Source organism: Euleptes europaea, chromosome 5, assembly GCF_029931775.1.
Source record: "Euleptes europaea isolate rEulEur1 chromosome 5, rEulEur1.hap1, whole genome shotgun sequence".
NCBI classification, from domain to species: domain Eukaryota; kingdom Metazoa; phylum Chordata; class Lepidosauria; order Squamata; family Sphaerodactylidae; genus Euleptes; species Euleptes europaea.
This window is the reverse complement of record NC_079316.1, coordinates 10,871,651-10,892,605: the sequence shown is the minus strand read 5'-3', so window position 1 is coordinate 10,892,605 and position 20,955 is coordinate 10,871,651. Positions and strand designations below refer to the sequence as shown.

Below are 20,955 nucleotides of genomic sequence, written 5' to 3'. Positions count from 1 at the left end.
TTGCAGCCGCCCAGCCCTCTCTCCCCACCCGCTTCTCCCGATGGCTTTGCTGCAGCTGCCCCTCTGTTCCCTTTTCTCACTTTCTTCCGCCTTCAGAACCCCGACTTTGCCGAGGTGCTGACGGGCCTGTCGAGTGAAGAGATGCTGTGGCTGGCGCAGGGGCAGCTGAAGATCGCCGTGGAGGTAGAGGGCCGATTCCGGCGCCAGATCGCCGGTCGCGTCACTGCCAGGACCAGCTGTGACAGTGAGTGGCGGAGAGGAGCTCCCCGGATCCCAGGACATGGAGGGGAGGCTAGAGATGCCAGGCTGCCCATGACAGTAGGAGGCCTCCCAGCAATCCCCTTTGATGCCCACAGGGGCATCAGGCACTGAGGGTAGAATTGAGAGGGAGGGAGGGGCTGGGACGCTGGCGTTGCATCGGTTTAACAGGAAGTGACACTCTAGCACTCTGCAAGAGTGGTTTTGAAAAATGCTACAGTGCCCTCGTGTCATTTCTGGTTTTGCCCAAAGGTGATGTAGGCACCCAGCCAGCATGCTAGGCCCCTCGCTTGCATGTGTCGCCTCCTGAGTATGCATTTTGCTCCCCCACCCAGAAAACGCCTCTGCCGCCATAAACTCCCCCCTCTTCTCTCTTGCCCCCCAGCCATCCAGAGTGTGCTGTGTGGAAGAGATGCCCTGATGCCCACCCACACAGGGGCCGTGGGTTCTGCCAAACTCACATTGCACTCAAACGGGACTTTGGAGTACGAGGTAGGAAGGAACTTCTGGTTCTGGGCACGTAGTTGGCAGGACAGGGCAACGGTGTGGGCCCAGGTCACTTTCTCCTCTTAATTCACACCCCGCTCTCCTCTTCTCCCCATCTGTTCCTCTAGGGTGCAGAGGCCTCCTGTTCCTCCTCTTAATTCACACCCCCCTCTTATTCCCCCCATCCATTGCTCCAGGGTGCAAAGGCCTTTCTAAATTCACGCCCCACTCTCCCCTTCTCCCCATCTGTTCCTCCAGGGTGCAAAGGCCTCTCTTAATTTGCGCCCCACTCTCCTCTTCTCCCCATCCATTCCTCCACTAGCCATGCCTCGGTCCATCCCAGTTAGGGAACCTTTCTCACTCCTGCAACCTTTGTCGTTGTACCTCCAGTAGACTCTTGCTCACAGGTGCGCTTCCCTCTCCTGCAGGTCCAGGTGGCAGGCACTGGAAGCGAGGTGATCGGCATCACATTGGAGACCAAACCACGGAGGAGGAACAAGCGCAACGTCTTGTATGACATAACGCACAGCTACAGAGATGGGACGGTGAGCTCCCCAGGGGTTGAGGGGTGGCTGGACCGGGTGTTGTGTAGGGATTAGCGATCTGTTCAGCCAAGCCCTGCTCTATAAAATTGGCTGTTTTCCCCTGGCTTGTCTAGAACATAAATCAACGAGTGGGTTCTAGATCAAATGTCCCCTGTGCATTTGCAGGCCAGCGGGGCCTGGGAACAAGTGAACGGGCGCGAGGTTCACATGCTGCTGCAGAATGAGCTCTTCCTCAACGTGGCGACCAAGGATTTCGAAGAGGGGGAGCTGCGAGGTCAGGTCAACTCCCTGCTGTACAGCGGACTCCCGGCACGACACCGAGGTAAGGAGGGGTACGCCATGCTAGGAGCTGGACCGGCAGGTGGGAATAGGTTTGCCAGTCCCCCAGTCGGGGCGGGGGATACCGTGCCTCCAGGTCCTGTTGCTTGAAGCGGGGTATGCACCGTTACATCATTTCTGAGAAAAAACCCACAAGCGACGGAAGGTACAGTTTTGGTCACCTCACCTTAAAAACATATTGCAGAGCTTGAGAAGGTGCAGAAAAGAGCAACCAAAATGATCCGGGGACTAGAGCAACTGCCCTATGAGGAGCAGTTAAAACACTCAGGGCTGTTTAGCTTGGAAAGAAGGTGGCTGAGGGGAGACACGATAGAGGTCTATCAAATTATGCATTGTATGGAGAAAGTGGACAGGGAGAAGCTTTTCTCCCTCTCTCATAATACTAGAAGGGGGGGTCATCTGCTGAAGCTGGAGGGTGACAGATTCAAAACAGAGAAAAGGAAGTCTTTCTTCACACAACGCAGAGTTAAATGGTGGAACTCCCTGCCCCAGGATGTGGCTGCCAACTTGGAATAAGAGGGGAGAGGACATCTTAATGGAGGAGAAGGGCATTCATGGCTATTAGTTAGAATGGATACTAGTCATGCTGCATACCTATTCTCTCTAGTATCAGAGGAGCATGCCTATTATTTTGGGTGCGGTGGAACACAGGCAGGATGGTGCTGCTGCAGTCGTCTTGTTTGTGGGCTTCCTAGAGGCACCTGGTTGGCCACTGTGTGAACAGACTGCTGGACTTGATGGACCTTGGTCTGATCCAGCAGGACCTTTCTTATGTTCTTAACTCTAGGAATTGCCAGCAACTCTATGGTTTTACTATTAAGCCATTTCGGCGATTCCTAGATCTACCCAATGTTACTTCCGGGTTTCCCCCCCAAAGTGACGTAATGGCACGTGCGACGTTGCAGTCCCCATATCCCCGCCTCGTCTCCTTTCCCTTACACAACCTAAACAGGGAATGTTCAGCCAGTTGTTCACTGAGCAGCTGGAACGTCCTGCCCCCGTCACACTTATTCAACCAATCGGTGTGAGGCTTCACTTCCAGAAGCATAATACAGCATAGGCTAGATCACGATGGGTAGCCGTGTTAGTCTGCCTGTAGCAGTATATACTCACGAAAGCTCATACCCTACCAGAAATGTTGTTAGTCTTTAAGGAACTACTGGCCGTGTTCTGGGCATGGAGTAGGGGTCACTGGGGGGGTGTGGGGGAGGTAGTTGCTAATTTCCTGCATTGTGCAGGGGGTTGGACTAGATGGCCCTGGTGGTCCCTTCCGACTCTATGATTCTATGGACTCTTGCTCTTTAATACTACTGCTGCATGGCCTAATTTGCCAAATTCATTATTGTACCATAAACTCTCCAGGAGAGTTTGTAAGCAGGGATATCATTTCTGTTTTGATATCTATTCCATCTAATTGATTCCTTGGTGGGGTCCTGGCTGATTTCCCCCCTGACTCACTGTGGCTCCAGTGTGTCATTAATGTGCACCAACTGGTTTTAATAGGCTTTATTGGTTTGTTTAAATCGTACTGATTTTAATCTGTATTGTATCATACCGAATTTTATGTTGCGATGTTGGATTTCTCCAATGACTGTTAGCCGCTCTGAGCCCGGCTTTGGCCAAGAAGAGAGCAGGGTAGAAATCTAATAAATAAATAAATAAAAATAAGTTATCATATTCCCCCTCCCCAAATTAAAACCGCTTGGAAGAAAATTCGTATTGGGAGAAGGTTCCTGGAACCCACTTCCATTCCACCCTGTCTCGGGCTTGAGTGGCCCAGGCTCGTAAATGCCCAGAGCTGGAACTGGCCAGCCCTTTCTGACCAGCCCACTGCAAACTGCCGTAAATGCAGATAATAGATTGGCCCCATGTCTATCTGACCTCTGGCTTTTATTCTCTAGAGCTCCCCATCCCCCTCGCGGGCCACTTTGTGTCCCCTCCGGTGCGCACGGGATCTGCTGGCCACGCCTGGGTGTCCTTGGATGATCACTGCCACCTGCACTATGAAATCGTGGTCGCCGGCCTCGGCAGGGCCGATGACGGAACCGTCAGTGCCCACCTGCACGGCTTTGCCGAGCTGGGTGAGCTCCAAGACAGCAGCAGCCGGGAACACAAGCGACTGCTTAGGGGCTTCTATGGCACAGAGGTAAGGCGGTAGTGGCGAGGGCTATCTTCTGATTCAGAGTGTTTCTTCACACATCGCACAATGAACTCTCTCCGAGATGTGGTGATGTCCATGAGCCTAGGCAGCTTTCCGAGCAAATTAGACTCATTCATGGAGATTAGGCTGTTAGCTCAGGTAGAGCTTCCATATCCGCAGGCAGTATACTTCAGAATACCAGATCGCACAGGGAATGTTATTGCTGTTGTTCCTGGGTTTCCAAGATCCCAGAGGCATCATTGGAAACAGAATACTGGTTGAGATCGACCTTTGGAATGAGCCACCAAAGTAATTCTTAGGTTCTTTGAAAAACCTTTGTTGGGTTTGCTCTGAAGTTTTGGATCCTACCACAAGGATGTGATTTTATTTCTTTAAAACATACAGCTTTTTGTCCCTCATTTCAGCCATAATTGGCCCAGAAAGTGGCTTAGTCGTTGAAAAGACAAACGGGATTCATCAGCTGAACAAAGCAGTCACTGGAAAATGAATGAATCAAAACACAATCACGGCAACAGTGGGAGAAGGGCTTTCAACGGCCCATGTAACTCAGGTTTGCTTTCAGCCACAAGAGAGCCGAGGATACCTTTCAAAGAGCGCCACAAACCGGGACCCCCTTCCAAGAAGAACTATTTTATTCTAATTGAGAAAAGCCAGTGTGACAAGCCTGCTCATCTTCTGACGAGCCCCACTGCTGAGCTCTGCTTGAGCCCAGGGGACATGTTTCCGGCAATGTCCCCTTGTGCTCCCTGCACATATATCCAGGCGCTCAGATCAGTGGAGGAAGGAACATATCTCTGGGACACCTCTCAGTTATAGGTGTTGCTCCTGCACTTGACTCGAGAGAAGACAAAATTAATTAAGAAGGCAAAATTAAGACCACTAAAGAGGAATGCTGGTGGCTCTCGTTCAAAACACTAGAATCGCAGTTGGCTTTTGAAAGTGAGCCGGCGCAAAGGGACAAAGGAAAGCACAGTGGTAAGATGCTCGGCAAAGCGGAAGGCAGCAGGAAAAAAGGAAGCCCAATGTGAGATGGATTGACTCTATAAAGGAAGCCACGGCCCTCATCTTGCAAGATCTGAGCAAGGCTGTCAAGGACAGGAGGTTTTGGAGGACGTTGATTCATAGGGTCGCCATGAGTCGGGAGCAACTTGATGGCACTTAACACACACACACACGCAGAGACACACGATTCCATGTTGTGAGATCAATTGTTAGTAGCCATGAGAGATGAGAATGGAACCTCCTTGTGCTGAGATAGACTGCACAGCTCTGATTTCAAGATGTTGGCTCAAAAATACTGGGCAATTCCCACAGCCATGTGCCTGCCAACTACCGCTGGACTAGACAGATGTTGCATTGATATTCCAACCCATTCACACAAGACCCTCCCCCCAAGAGGTCTCCTATGCAACACCAGCCAGGCTGAGACCTGCTTCGTTTGAGCGGGGTTGCTGGATCGTGACCCCTCCGATGTTCTTTGAGATCTATTTAACTGTACCAGATAGGCATTGTGGCCCATGTGATATCCTCGCTTGCCAACTTTTTCTTTGCTTGGAAAAATTGAATCTGGAAAACACCTCTGTGTAACTCAAAAGTTTGCTATTTCGTTTTTTGTTTTTTTAAAGTTGAGTAAGGAAAGTTATTTGGCTCACTTATGTAATATTTGAGGCAAACTTGGGTCAGTTAAGATGGATGGCTGTTTGATGAACAACGATTGCCCACGTTGGAAGGGTTCCAAAATTTAGTTTAGATTTCATGCTCAGATCACCACTCATGTGTTTTTGTTTCGTGCGCAGGCCCAAGGGGTGGTGAAAGACCTGGATCCGGAGCTGCTTCGTCACCTGGCCCAGGGGACAGCGTTCCTGCAAGTCAGCACCAAAGCGAATCCTCGAGGGGAAATCCGGGGGAAGGTAGGCATGGGAGACTCGTTCTGAACTGATCCCTGATAACTGCTATGTGCAGACTCCGTTCTTTCAGGGTGATATAATGGGTTTAAATTATGGGGGGAAAGGTACCGGCTGGATATTAGGGCAAAGTTTTTTACACTGAAATAGTTTAGCAGCAGAATCGGCTGCGTGATGGTGAGAGATTCAAAACGGACAAAAGGAAATATTTCCTCACACAATGCACAGTTAAACGGTGGAACTCCCTGCCCCAGGATGTGGTGATGGCTGCCAACTTGGAAGGCTTTAAGAGGGGAGTGGTCATGTTCATGGAGGAGAGGGGTATCCATGGCTACTAGTCAAAATGATTACTAGTCATGATGCATACCAGTTCTCTGCAGGATCAGAGGAGCATGCCTATTATATTAGGTGCTGTGGAACACAGGCAGGAGAATGCTGCTGCAGTCATCTTGTTTGTGGGCTTCCTAGAGGCACCTGTTTGGCCACTGTGTGAACAGACTGCTGGACATGATGGGCCTTGGTCTGATCCAGCATGGCCTTTCTTATGTGGTGAGCTCCCCCTTTCTGGCAGCAGCTGGACGAACACTTGTCAGGGATGCTCTAGGCTGATCCTGCATTGAACAGGGGGTTGGTCTCGATGGCCTGTACGGGCCCCTTCCAACTCTGTGATTCTGCCATTCTGTATGACTTCAGGCTCATGCAACGCGTTGAACATGCAAAGAGTGCTGTCATTTCGGTGGAGCTGCAGCTACAAGCATCGTTCAAAACTTTGGAAGATTAGGGAAGAGAGCTCCAGATGAAACATGCATGCATGATCAAAGCAAATCCCTGAAGAAGAAAGCGGGGTGACCACGTGGTCATGCATAAAAAACAGCCATGTATAAATGGCTATGAAGAAGCCCCATTCACATAGCACAGTCAGGTTTGTAGAGATGGGAGCGCCTGTATCCAGGGGTAATATGGATCTGGGCAAGAGTGCAGAGGAAGGGAGTTGAGCTCTTTTCCTTCATATTCTTTCCCTAATTGGTCATCCCCCCCCCCCCAGCTGCTGTAATAACAATTGCTTTTCAAGGGCCAGGATGCACCTTTGGAGTTCCAGCGATGGAATTCCAGCATCATACGTAGTGTGACCCGTGTCACTTAGCAACTCTTCTTCCGAGAGTACCCAGAGAGCTTTGCAACCGAACGGGGTTTTGAACCCAGGGTTCCCTCATCCAAACCTCGAACCATCCCTGCTCTTGCTTACGCCACTTGGGAGAAATCATAACTTTTCAGACGTTGGGGGCTGGGTGACGCCTTGGCGCCAGCAAATCGTTTCTTATCTCAGTATTTAAACTGGAACACGTGCAGTAGTGTCTAATATCCTTTTCTTGACGTCATCCCTGGAGGAAAAGCTGGATTCCTGGGCCGTCCTTGTCCTGATAGACTCTTGAATATCTGCCTCGCAAGGACATTTTCGGACTGGCTTTGAAGGCCAGGGCTGTGAGAGGCCTTCTCTGTCGACAGAGTAGAAGATATATGAGAGAGAGGGAGAGGGGGGGCAGTTGTGAATTTTCTACATTGTGCAGGGGGTTAGACTAGATGACCCTGGTGGTCCCTTCCCACTCTATGATTCTTATGGGGAATAGTATGGCATGAATTACCTTGGTCTTGGTTGCCAGTGACACACCCTTACACTTAAGCATCTTTTCTAGCTCCTTCATGGCGGCCCTTCCCAGTCTCAGTCTCCTCCTGAATGTGCCAGGGGTTGGACTAGATGATCCTGGTGGTCCCTTCCAACTCTACGATTCTTCTCTGGGAACAGACTCAGATCAGTTTGCCATTTCTGTTTAGACTTGGCCCTCGTGGTGATGAGGCCAGCCGTACATCCAGGCCGAGATCATCGCAGTGCCTTCCCGCCATCCGGCCTGCAGGGCAGCACCTGGCATTTCTCCGTGCCAATTCTCCCGGCGCCTGCACTGGAAAAATTCACAGCCAGGCATTTCTCCAAGGCAGACTGTCCTCCGCCTTCCCGCTTTTGGGCCCCACGCCAGCCTGGCCGGCGGATTCCCAGAAGCTCCCTTGGGCTGGAAAGCTGCCAGCCATTCTGGCATCAGACGACGGTCTTGGCACATGCGTCTCCCTCCCCTTCCCCCAGCTGCTGCTGAGCCATGTTGGAGCCGGTTCTTGGGTGGAAGAGAACAAGTGTCACCTGCCCTGGGAGAGGCTGCCGGGCACTTGCCAGTCTTGGGTGCTGGGCAGGCGGATTAGCAGGGGATCATGGATAGCCACTTGGCATTGGCAGGGACAGAGGCAGCACGCACAGGGGATCATGGGTAGCCACTTGGCATTGGCAGGGACAGAGGCAGAGGCAGCACGCACAGTGGAGAGAGGATTCTCCATCGGCATCCAATGCAACAAAACATAGCCGACGCTGAAGAAGAGATCACTGCAAATATGCCAAAGGGCTCTCACATGGACGAGGGCAGAGACTGTGGCTCAGTGGTAGATCCTCTGCTTAGCATGCAGAAGGTCCCAGGTTCAATCCCCGGCATCTCCAGTTAAAGGGACGAGGCAAGTAGGTGACGTGAAAGTAGGTGACGTGAAAGATCTCTGCCTGAGACCCTGGAGAGCCGCTGCCTGTCTGAGTAGACAATACTGACTTTGATGGACCAAGGGTCTGATTCAGTAAAAGGCAGCTTCATACGTTTATATGTTCACTGCTGATCTAGAGGGCAAGCCTTGAGGAAAACAGCCAGCATGAGAGCCAGCGTGGTGTGGTGGTTAAGAGCGGTGGTTCGGAGCGGTGGACTCTGATCTGGATAACCGGGTTTGATTCCCCACTCCTCCACATGAGCGGTGGACGCTAATCTGGTGAACCGGGTTGGTTTCCCTATTCCTACGCATGAAGCCAGCTGGGTGACCTTGTGCCAGTCACACCTCTCTCCGAACTCTCTCAGCCCCACCTTCCTCACAAAGTGCCTGTTGTGGGGAGAGGAAGGGAAGGTGATTGTAAGCCGGTTTGATTCTCCTTCAAAGGTAGAGAAAAACCAACCAAAGGCATATAAAAACCAACTACTTGGTGAACGCAAAAGAGATGTCTCATGATCAGCACAATGAAAAGTGGAAAGTATAGTTAACTTGAGGCTACTTGAAACCACAGTAAAAGCCTAACGTTATATAACTACTAGTTAGTTTTTTGAAGTACAGTAGTAAACTTCCTGAACAGTCATAAGAAACACATGATGACGTTTATTATTAGAATGAAACTATATCTGTGCTTTTTGTACTAAGATGTTAGCCAATTCGAGAGATACAATCTTTACGTAGCCTGCTCGGTTAATTTTTCGTATGTTTTTTCCCCTATGTTTTGTCAAAACCCTGCCTTTCCCTACCTTTTTTACCTTCTGTATCCTTAATTAAAAAAAAAACTTCTTCGTTCTTTTAGGTACACATTCCAAACCACTGTGAGGCGGGGGGCATCCGATTGGCCCCTGAAGACCCAGAGGACCCACGGCCAGGCGATCCCGTCCCCAAGAACCCCGAAGAGCTGAAGAAAGACCCCAACTCCTGCTTCTTTGAAGGACAGCATCGAGCTCACGGCTCCCGCTGGACCCCAGACTATGACAAGAGATGCTCTGTCTGTAGCTGCCAGGTGGGTACCGTAAAAGGTGGGGTGTTCTGGAAGCCCAGAAGACGGCTGATGGTCCCGCTATCCCCCTGGAGGATGTATGGGTTTCTCGACCAAAGCAGAGTACTGCTAGTTAAGATCCTTTTCTGAAATCCAGGTCTCTGCGCTCCCACCTGCAGAGGGGAGGCGGGTGACGACCTGAGACGTGGGTTTCTTGGAGGTAGCACCTTGCCTTTGGAATGCCTTCCCCCTTGAGGCTTGTCTGGCTCCTACCCCACAGTGCTGTCTTTTGACAGCCAGGCCAGGCTCTTTGCCCAGACTTTTAACTTTCGGCTCCATCTTTTTTAGCTGTTTTATGACCCCCTTCTAGCCCAAGGACTATTTTATTAACATCATTTGAGACTGCCCTGTGTTTTTATGCCCTGGTTTGTTCCTATTGACTCGTTTTTATTTATTTTATTGTCCTGACTTGTTTTTATTGGCTAGGCTGTGATCTGTTTTTTATTGACTTCTTTTTATTGTCTTGGTTGGTTGTGTTTTATCATTTTTGTTGCGTGCCATCTCAAGCAGTTCTGGAGAGGCAGCATGCACGTTTTATGAATGAATGAATGAATGAATGAATGAGTTTCTTGCAAGGGAAGAAACCAATTTGAACACATGAAGCTGCCTTCTACTGCATCAGACCCTTGGTCCATCAAAATCAGTGTTGTCTACTCAGACCGGCAGCGGCTCTCCAGGGTGTCAGGCAGAGGTCTTTCACATCACCTACTTGCCTAGTCCCTTTAACTGGAGATGCCGGGGATTGAACCTGGGACCTTCTGAATTCCAAGCGGATGCTCTACCACTGAGCCACAGCCCCTTCCCAAATTGATCCTCTGCAGCTCCTCCCAGAAGGGGAATTGTTCCCTCAGAAAAAAGAGGAAAAAACTGTTGTTGTATTAGTTATTATTAACAGTATCGAAGACCAAATTCAAATGAGCCTCCTAAAGGGCTTTTCAGGCCCTCTCCCGCCGTTGGCCCCTCTGGGAAACAGGCAGTTCTAAAAGAGCTCACAACAGATGTCTAAATCAGTTGAGGGCCATGCGGCACAGCGAGACGGGCCAATGCTCTGACTCAGCAGAAGGCAGTTTGTTACTCGGTTTATTGCCGATTCTGTGTGACCTCGGGGATCTGTGATCAGATTCCCCTAAACCTAATCCGGGGCTGGGTTGAATTGCTGCCATACTGCAGGAGCCTGAAAGTTAACTTTTTCAAGTTTCTCAGAGCCCCTGACCCACAACTCTCGGCACACGTCTCTGACGCCTGCGCTTCCTCTGTGTATGTGTGTGTTAAGTGCCGTCAAGTCGCTTCCGACTCATGGCGACCCTATGAATCAATGTCCTCCAAAATGTCCTGTCTCTGACAGCCTTGCTCAGGCCTTGCAAATTGAGGGCCGTGGCTTCCTTTATTGAGTCAATCCATCTCTTGTTGGGTCTTCCTCTTTTCCTGCTGCCCTCAACTTTTCCTAGCAGGATTGTCTTTTCCAGTGACTCTGGTCTTCCCATAATGTGACCAAGGTACGATAGCCTCAGTTTCATCATTTTAGCTTCTAGGGTCAGTTCAGGCTTGATTTGATCTAAAACCCCTCTGATTTGTTTTTTTGGTGGTCCAGGGTATCTGTAACACTCTCCTCCAACACCACATTTCAAAGGAGTCTACTTTCTTCCTAGTCAAAAAGGGCAAGAGTCCAGTAGCACCTTAAAGACTAACAAAAATATTTTCTGGTAGGGTATGAGCTTTCACTGAAGAAGTGAGCTGTGGCTCACGAAAGCTCATACCCTACCAGAAAATATTTTTGTTAGTCTTTAAGGTGCTACTGGACTCTTGCCCTTTTTGACTACTGCAAACAGACTAACACGGCTACCCACTGTGAATTACTTTCTTCCTGTCAGCTTTCACACCCATACATAGTAATAGGGAATACGATGGCATGAATTAACTTGATCTTGGTGGCCAGTGGCACATCCTTACCCTTAAGAATCTTTCCTAGCTCCTTCATGGCTGCCCATCCCAGTCTCAACCTCCTTCTGATTTCTTGGCTGCAGTCTCCATTTCGGTTGACGATGGAGCCAAGGAATAGAAAGTCCTCTGTACTCGGCTTTTTAATCGGCCTTTGCAAGAATGACTGACTCTCCTCTCGTTGCATGTCTCGACCTCGGCAGAAGCGCACCGTCATCTGTGACCCGGTCCTGTGCCAGCCCCTCAACTGTTCCCAGCCGGTGCACCTGGAGGACCAGTGCTGCCCTGTGTGTGAAGGTAAGGGAGGTGGGGCAGAGCAGGAGCGTGGTTGGCAAAGGGTTTATCCTTGTGGATTGCTGAAAACGCGGACCGGGATCTTTGAGTGGGCTTGTGAAGCTACATCTGCTACATCAGGGACCCTTGCAGGTAGGGTTGCCAGCTCTGGGTTGGAAAATACCTGGAGGTTTTGGGGGCGGAGCCTGAAGAGGGTGGGGTTTGGGGGGGGGAGTAACTTCAATGCCATAGAGTCCAATTGCCAAAGCGGCCATTTCCTCCAGGGGAACTGATCTCTATCGGCTGGAGATCGGTTGTAATAGCGGAAGATCTCCAGCTAGTACCTGGAGGTTGGCAGCCCTACTTGCAGAGCTGCCTATTTTACTGACTTTTATAAAGACCTGCTGCAAATATGTTTGTGCGGAGAACAAGGGTGCCATGCCTCCTGTCTATCTTTGCGCGCGTCTTGATGGGAGCGGCGGGATGCTGAGTAGAGTTGCCAACCTCCAGGTACTAGCTGGAGATCTCCCACTATTACAACTGATCTCCAGCTGATGGAGATCAGTCCCCTTGGAGAAAATGGTCACTTTGGCCATTGGACTCTATGGCATTGAAGTCCCTCCCCTCCCCAAACCCCTCCCTCCTGAGGCTCCGCCCCCAAAACCTCCTGCCGGTGACGAAGAAGGTCCTGCAACCCTGATGCTGAGGCATGGTCACTGTGTGGTGAAGAGGACTCCTTGGTGGCGCTGACTCTTGCTTTGTTCCTCACTTCCTGGCGGTCAGCATCAGTTTCCTGTCCCTAGTGAGTGGTAGCAGGAGAACTTTTTTCAAATAAACCATCGGTGTCTTCTGTGCTGTGTCACTTCTGGGGGAAACCCAGAAGTGACATAGGGGAGCTCCAGGAGCCAGAGATTTTCCAACAATTCCTAGAACTACCCTATATCAACCATAGCATTTCTGGCGATTCCTAGAGCCACCCTATGTAACTTCTGATTTTTTTTACTAGAAGCGACCTAACGCCGCAGCCAGCATTGTGCCCCCCATATGCCCCCCACAGCCCTCCCACCATTCTAGTGAAAGGGGGATTAATGGGTCCAAGTCTCAGCAGGAAGCAGAGGGAAGGAGTGTGGATCCTCTGAGGGCTTGTGGGAGGTTTTATCAGACGCGGTCATGGTGGCCACTTATGTCTCTGTTTGTGATCGTCCCGCATCCTTTCTTCTTCAACAGAGAAGAAGGAAATCCTAGAAGGGCAGAGAGCTGAGAAGGCCCGGGACAGCAGTGAAGGTAAGCGTGGGGACGGAGGCTCAAAAGGCATGAACTGGTTGAGGGTGGAGGAAGAGGGGTTTATCTAGCCGAGCCCCGTCCTCAAATGCTTTGCAGCCCTGGAGAGAAGCCGTTGTGGTGACTGAGTGAAGATGCGTATCAAAAGGTGCCACCTTGCATCTCCTTTTGGGGAACGTCAACTAAATTAAATTTAGATCGAATGGTCTTTTATGCATGGCTGCTTCCCTCACCATCACCCCTCCGACGACTCTGGGTCTTTGTGTTGATTATGCATGCCATTTTTGACCGTCGGAGGTCGCCTCGCTTTCCCCCTGCATTTCCCCACGTTTTCAGAGACCTGTTTTATCTCAAATTTGAAAACGTGGGCAAAACGCAGGGAAATGCAGGGGGAGAGCGAGGCAACCTCTGATGGTTGGAAACAGCATGCATAATCAAAGCAAAAACCCGAGGTTGTCGGAGGGGTGACGGCGAGTGAAACAGCCATGCATAAAAGACCAATGAGAGAGATTTCGACAAGAAGAAAAAGAGTTGGTTTTTATATGCCGACTTTCTCTACCACTTAAGGGAGAATCAAACCCGCTTACAATCACGTTCCCTTCCCCTCCCCACAACAGACACCCTGTGAGGTAGGTGAGGTTGAGAGAGTGTGACTAGCCCAAGGTCACCCAGCTGGCTTCATGTGTAGGAGAGGGGGGGAAATCCAGTTCCCCAGATTAGCCTACGCTGCTCATGTGGAGGAGCGGGGAATCAAACCCGGTTCTCCAGATCAGACTCCACCCTCCAAACCTCCGCTCTTAACCACTACACCACGCTGGCTCTCTTATTACAATAAGTAATAAAAGTGTTAATAGATGTGGAAGAATATGTGGTAAGCAAAGAGTAGTGTAATTCAATGAAGGTGACAATAGAGTTGTAGTTTGGATCACCAAGCTTCGCATATATTGAGCTTATGTTATATTGAGGTTGTTTTAATTGTTTAATACTCTCAGATCCTTCACTGAGAAACCAAAGTTGCAAATGAAATAGTGCGTCGGTGCTGGGACCCACTTAACAGAACCAGTGCGTGGGGGTGGGGGGCAGCCTTTTGTAGCTTAGCACATTTCATTAAGAGTGAACTGTCCGGAGACTTCGTAGCTTCTGACGACCACTCTCTTGGGCTGCCTTTTTGGGAAAGTTCTCTGCAGTGTACCCCGGGAGCAATACAGGCTGAGCCTCCCTCATCCGGACACCCAATGTCCAGACTGACCCGAAAACCGGGCGGTTTGAGCCGGCATGCGGGCAGATCCAAACCAACCAAAACAGGGTACAGAGGAGACAGGAAGGAGGATGGGAAAGGGTGGGGAGAGAAAGAAGGGGGGAGCCAGCTTTCCTTCCGGGGAGGAGGAGACTACCCCCGGCACTCCTGCTAGAAGCTCTGCCTCAGGCTAGGGGCCGGATATTCCAAAATATTCCAAAATTCCAATATACCAAAATTCCAAAATACGGACCACTTCTGGTCCCAAGCAGTCAGGATAAGAGATACTCAACCGGTATCCAATCTAAACTCAAAAGGCAGGAGAGGCCCTCTGACTTTCTCTCTCCTTCTCGTGCTGTAGGTTGTTACTTTGACGGTGACAAGACGTGGAGAGGCGCCGGCACCCACTGGCACCCCGTCGTCCCCCCTTTCGGCCTCATCAAATGCGCCATTTGCACGTGCAAGGTGAGATTGGAGGGCACCCCCTCTGGGCGAGGCTTGCGCCCTCCTTCCAAGGAATCCACGGCAGTGCACGTGGGTCTCCTTTCCCCTGTTTCGTCTTCACAACAACCCTGTGAGGTAGGGGAGGCTGAGAGTGTGGGATTGGGCCTCGGGTCACCTAGCGAGCTTCCACGGCAGAGGGGAGGATTTGAACCCAGGCCTCCCAGCTCCGATGGGAGTCGAGAGCGTCTCTCAGAGCAGGTCCCTCATGTGCCGGAGTTCCCATCCTTACCCAGGGTTGGTTGTCTTCGCACAGGGAGCCACTGGAGAAGTGCACTGTGAGAAGGTGCAGTGCCCGCGCCTGACCTGCAGCAACCCCATCCGTGCCAACCCATCCGACTGCTGCAAGCAATGCCCAGGTGAGCCGCACTTGCCAGGCCAGCAGCTGGGGCCAGGCTGTGCTCCATTGCCGTTCCTTCTGAAGTCACAGCTCTGCCATGTGCCTGGGGGCAGGCTGAGACCACACTTGGGATACTGTGTGCAATTCTGGTCACCACACTGAAAAGAGGATCCTGCAGAGCTTGAGAAGGTGCGGTAAAGAGCAAGCAAAATGATCAGGGGGCTAGAGCAACTGCCCTATGAGGAACGGTTAAAATGCTTAGGGCTGTTTCACTTGGAAAGAAGGCGGTTAAGGGGAGACATGAGATAGGTCGATAAAACGATGCATGGTATGGAAAGAGTGGACAGGGAGAAGATTTTCTCCCTCTCTCACAATACCAGAATGCAGGGTCATCTGCTGAAGCTGGGGGGTGAGAGATTCAAAATACACAAAAGGAAGTATTTCTTCACACAACTCATAGTTGAGTTGTGGAACTCCCTGCCCCAGGATGTGGTGATGGCTGCCAACTTGGAAGGCTTGAAGAGGGGAGTGGACATGTTCATGGAGGAGAAGGGTATCTATGGCTACTAGCCAAAATGAATACTAGTCATGATGCATACCTATTCTCTCCAGGATCAGAGGAGCATGCCCATTATATTAGGTGCTGTGGAGCATAGGCAGGATAATGCTGCTGCAGCGGTCTTGTTTGTGGGCTTCCTAGAGGCACCTGGTTGGTCACTGTGTGATAGGCAGGCAGGCCAGCCGGCAGATAGGTAGGTAGGTAGAGATTGATTGACTCTACAAAGGAAGCCACGGCCCTCATTTTGCAAGACCTGAGCAAGGCTGCTAATGATAGGACATTTTGGAGGACATCGATTCATAGGGTCGCCATGAGTCGGAAGCGACTTGTCAGCACTCCACACCCATAACCATCTCCTCCTGCCCCTTTCCCGCGTTCCCCACCTCCCCTCTTCTTTCGACAGCCTCTGAGCAGAGTCCCGTCGCGCTGTCGGACATGATGCAGGCTGACGGGCCCAGGGCTTGCCGGTTTGGGCGCCAGTGGTACATGCACAACGAGAGCTGGCATCCCGCCGTGCCCCCCTTCGGGGAAATGAAATGCATCACCTGCTGGTGTGTGGTAAGTGAGCCGGTGTCGGGCGTGTGGAGGGACAGCCCCTCTCTTAAGAAGTCGGGTGGCCGTGTTAGTTCGAGGGGGAAGAGCAGGGGACACCGCACGATCCAAGACGGGTGATCTGGGGTCCGTTCCAATGTCGGTGCGGATGCCAAAGCGCACTGCTGCGCCTTCCGCACATGGCTTGCTCGTCCTGAAAGGCAGGCGGCCAGGCTGCTCTCAGAGGGCTTGAAGGCGAATCACAGAATGCCACCTCTGAAGCGGCAGGCCTCTCGTAGTTGATGGAGAAGAGCAGGGAAGAGCGGACGAGAGAGAATCAGGCTTTCGCCACTGCACTGCTCACAGGCACCCACAGCTCGAAGCCGCTGGTCAGCAGCGCCCCAAACTCTGAGGAGCAAAAGAGTAATTCTGGTGACCCTGATCCGAGAACCAAAGTGGATGGCAGACAGTTCAGAGGACGGGGAAAGGAATCGAACCATGTGGGCTGGACTCAGACAAGGGAGTTATTTCCTCCAAAGAATACAAGGTTACCCTAGAAGGTCAGACCAGAACCAACGGGCTGAAATTAAAGCATTTCCGTCTAGACATTAGGAAGAACTTCCTAACAGTTAGAGCGGTTCCTCAGTGGAACAGGCTTCCTCGGGAGGTGGTGAGCACTCCTTCCCTGGAGGTTTTTAAGCAGAGGCTAGATGGCCACCTGTCAGCAATGCTGATTCTATGACCTTAGGCAGTTCATGAGAGGGAGGGCATCTTGGCCATTTTCTGGGCATGGAGTAGGGGTCGCTGGGGGTGTGGAGAGGGGAGGTAGTTGTGAATTTCCTGCATTGTGCGGGGGGTTGGACTAGATGACCCTGGTGGTCCATTCCAACTCTGTGATTCTATCATTCTATGGCAGTATGAGAGAGTAAGGGTTATTGTCTAAACAAAGTCCTATCTTTCAACATTGGAGTTCATATTTGTGTGTGTATGCCATCAAGTCACAGCCGACTTTCCGCGACCCCGTAGGTTTTTCCAAGGCAAGAGGTGGGAGGGGCCGTGGCTCAGTGGTAGAGCCTCTGCTTGGCATGCAGAAGGTCCCAGGTTCAATCCCCGGCATCTCCAGTTAAAAAGGACCAAGTGGCAGGTGTCGTGAAAGGCCTCTGCCTGAGACCCTGGAGAGCCGCTGCCGGTCTGAGTAGACAATACTGACTCTGATGGACCAAGGGTCTGATTCAGTTATAGGGCAGCTTCATGTGTTCACTTATGTTTAATTTAATCCCCCCAAACAGACCAACAATTCACCCATTTAAAGCTTTTAAATATGGGCTATTGCAGCATCATTGAAGACAGCCTGGCAGTGAAAACCTTCAGCGACCACACTTTTATCTCCCATTTCCTCCAAAGAATACAAAATAGTTTTATCCTTGCTACAACTCTCTGAAGAAGTAGAAAAGAACAAGAGTCTAGTCTTGCTCTTTTCTACTGCTACAGACAGACTAACACGGCTACCGGTCGTGATCTATCTCTAAAGAAGGCAAGTATTATTATTATTATTATTATTTACAAAATTTATATCCCTCGTTTTCCCTCACAAAGGCCACTGAGGCCAGTAGCAATTTAAAACGTACTGGATATAAATCACAATGATAAACCCATTAAAATCAACCCCCTCCCCAAAACACACATCATTAAAACCGTTAAAAACAGGTTTAAAATGCATATAAGACATAAAAATAGCAATTAAAACGCTGGGTCAGAAGGAGGGATCGCTTAAGGAACCCCAAACAAAACAACCAAGTCATCACCTGCTGGTAGAAGACGGCAACGGAAGGGGATGGGTGAGTCTCCCTGGGGAGAGAGTTCCAGAGCTCTGGGGCCATGACCGAGAAGCCCCTCTCCTGGGGTGCCACCCAACTAATCTCCAAAGTTTGACCTGAGAGAAGAGACTGACTTACAATCACACAATGAACTTGATGCCTGAGTGGGGGATCTGAACACTTGTCTCCTTGGTCCTAGCTCAACTACTACACACGCACAGAGTGAGCCTTGGTGTGGGAACCCAAGTATTGGAAACGAGTCCCTGTTTTCAGGCGTGAAACACAGCCCCAAACACATGAACGCATGAAGCTGCCTTATACTGAACCAGACCCTCGGTCCATCAAAGTCAGTATTGTCTACTCAGACCGGCAGCGGCTCTCCAGGGTCTCAGGCAGGGGTCTTTCACATCACCTACTTGCCTAGTCCCTTTAACTGGAGATGCCGGGGATTGAACCTGGGGCCTTCTGCATGCCGAGCAGATGCTCTGCCACTGAGCCTCAGCCCATCCCCTTCTTGGCTCGTGTCCCTTGACCTCTCTGCCCCTGCTCCTTTTCAGTCTGGGGAAACGCACTGCCAGCGTCAGGAATGCTCCCCTGCCTCTTGCTCCAGAGAAGGGAGGACAGAGGACGCCTGCTGCTCCAAGTGCCAAGGTAAAGATCCGAGCCTGTGTTTGGCATGCCAGCGTGGTGTAGTGGTTAGGAGTGGCGGACTCTGATCTGGAGAACCGGGTTTGATTCCCCACTCCTCCACGTGAGCGACAAACTCTAATCTGGAGGACCGGGCTTGTTTCCCTACTCCTCCACATGAAGTCAGCTGAGCGACCTTGGATGGACCCTCACTGATCTGATCCAGCAGGGCTCTTCTGATGTTCTTATGAAGGCCTGGGCCTCTGTGCCCTGTTGTTGGAGCTCCAGAGGAACCGGTTGGCCGCTGTGTGAGACAGGACGCTGGACTGGATGGACCCTCACTGGTCTGATCCAGCAGGGCTCTTCTGGTGTTCTTATGTTCACCACCTTTGGAAGAGAAAGGAGTTCGGCACTCTCCTTTCCAGGGCCATAAAACACAGCATTGGGGAGGGGTCCAGTTATGATTGGTGAAACCAGGGGCTAGTTTCCCCATGTGCCCTATGGCCGTGGCCCTGGTCCTTGCAAAACCGATGGGAAGACCCGAACGCAGGTCTCTTCCAAGCCCCTCCCAGCTAAGCATCGACAGGCGCAGAGTATATTGCAAAAGGCGCCACGGGGAAGAGCCCTCCCGTCCTGGGATTTCGCTCTCGCACTGACCCATTCCTGCCCCCCTCCTTCGTCCCGCAGTGCCAGAAGACCTTCCCAAAGAAGCGCCAGAGACGCTCCAAGAAGAGGCCAAGAATTCCTGGCGACGCTAGCTGGCCGGCTGGAGCCAGGAGGCCGGCGTGGCGCACCCGAGGAGCCGGAAGCCGGGACCCTTTGTGGCTGGCACCAGGCAGGGCTTTCCCAGAACCGCCCGTCTTTTGTTGGCTTGTCAAGGACAACAGGAGGCGCCTTCTGATGCCACCCCAGAGTGGCAAGCCTGGCACCTGGGTTATATCTGCATCTTTCACCATGGGAGAAGCAGGCGGACTCGGCAAGGCGATGCTTTCCCCGGACTCTGCGGGGGGGCCCTGGAGGCTGCGGACTGACGCCCTACCTGTTGCTCGTGGGGCATGCGTAGCCCAGTTTGGGGCAGAGCAATAAGCCCCCCTGAAGGGGTCGGATCCTGGACACTGCCTGGCCCAGCGGTGTAGACGCACCCAATATAAAGATAAGAAGCGTACGAGCATCTTCCCCCTATCCCGGTCCCACCTGAAATTGCTCAGTCAGCCCCACCTCTTCTGGGGGGAGATTGCACAGCTGTGCCTTTCGCTTGCCTGGTGGCCCCCCCCCCAAGACATGGGAGGGCCCCCCCCCCCCCGACTAGCCTGTATATAATGTAAAATTGCTCTCTTTCGTGACATCTCTGGAGGGGGGCAGGTGGCTTTGTTTGTCTTTGTAAGGGGCTCGTTGTTCACTGTTTGTACTCTGTCCTGGTTGGTTGTGTAATTTATGGCTCCAGAGAGCAAGGTCCACCTTCCCCTGCTCTTCCCAAAGCGGAAGGATTGAGAACGGGAGATTCTGTATTTATTTTTTAAAAGCCGGCGAAGGAAAACCAACCAGCGTGGCCAAGCGTGTTTCTTTCGGCTTCGATCACCAGAGGGCAGCCGTGTGCCGACATTCGGGGCTGCCCTCCACATGAACACAGGCAGCTGCCTTCTACTGGATCAGACCCTCGGTCCATCAACGTCAGTATTGTCCACTCAGACCGGCAGCTGCTCTCCGGGGTCTCAAGCAGGGGTCTTTCACATCGCCTACTTGCCTAGTCCCTTTAACTAGAGATGCCGGGGACTGAACCTGGGACCTTCTGCATGCCAAGCAGAGGCTCTCCCACTGAGCCATGGCCCCTCCCCTGCCCAAAAGGCAGGCGGCATACCACACAAGGCAAGATCCCTCTTCCGATCAGCTATGCAGCTAGGCTGGAGACCAATTTGCAAAACACACAAGCCGCAGAGAAATGAACTTGGGACCTTCTGCAGGCCACCAGATGCTCTACCACTGGGCCCCTCCCCAAAGCCCTTCTCCAAAGCAGCCGTTTTCTCCAGGGGAACCGATCGGTATAGTCTGGAGATCGCTTGTAATTCCAGATCTCCAGGCCTCATCTAGAGGGTGGCTACCCTATTCACTGGCTCGATGGACCCCAGCCATGGGTTCTCAGCTACCTCTTGGGCACTGCAGCTGTAGACACTGGGGCTTTTACTGTTAATAAAGGGTGGCTGGCAGAGTCAAAAGGGTTTGCTGTAAAGCCATGCCTGCCCCTGCGTGAGGTTCCCTGATGCAGCTTGGAAACAAATGAGGGGCGCTGTGGGGGTTTGCCAGCGTGGTGTAATGGTTAAGAGCAGTGGTTTGGAGCGGTGGACTCTGATCTGGAGAACCGGGTTGGATTCCCCACTCCTCCGCATGAGCGGCAGAGGCTAATCTGGTGAACCAGGTTGGTTTCATTGCTCCTACACATGAAGCCAGCTGGGTGACCTTGGGCTAGTCACAGCTCTCTCAAAGCTCTCTC

General features: G+C 51.6%; 1 protein-coding gene across 1 annotated transcript in view; it reads left to right on the top strand.

Annotated features, from left to right (window-relative positions):
- Positions 1-19,267, top strand: part of CHRD (chordin) — a 43,808-nt gene extending 24,541 nt beyond the window's left edge. Inside the window, exons 10-23 of the mRNA XM_056849995.1 lie at positions 97-244; positions 644-750; positions 1,173-1,289; positions 1,455-1,611; positions 3,530-3,774; positions 5,586-5,699; positions 9,121-9,327; positions 11,505-11,598; positions 12,802-12,858; positions 14,454-14,557; positions 14,850-14,952; positions 15,896-16,050; positions 18,398-18,491; positions 19,155-19,267. Of these exons, the coding sequence (XP_056705973.1) occupies positions 97-244; positions 644-750; positions 1,173-1,289; positions 1,455-1,611; positions 3,530-3,774; positions 5,586-5,699; positions 9,121-9,327; positions 11,505-11,598; positions 12,802-12,858; positions 14,454-14,557; positions 14,850-14,952; positions 15,896-16,050; positions 18,398-18,491; positions 19,155-19,225 (1,773 nt within the window). The 3' untranslated portion in view covers positions 19,226-19,267. The remainder of the gene's footprint in view (positions 1-96; positions 245-643; positions 751-1,172; positions 1,290-1,454; positions 1,612-3,529; positions 3,775-5,585; positions 5,700-9,120; positions 9,328-11,504; positions 11,599-12,801; positions 12,859-14,453; positions 14,558-14,849; positions 14,953-15,895; positions 16,051-18,397; positions 18,492-19,154) is intronic.
- Positions 19,268-20,955: the final 1,688 nt, after the last annotated feature.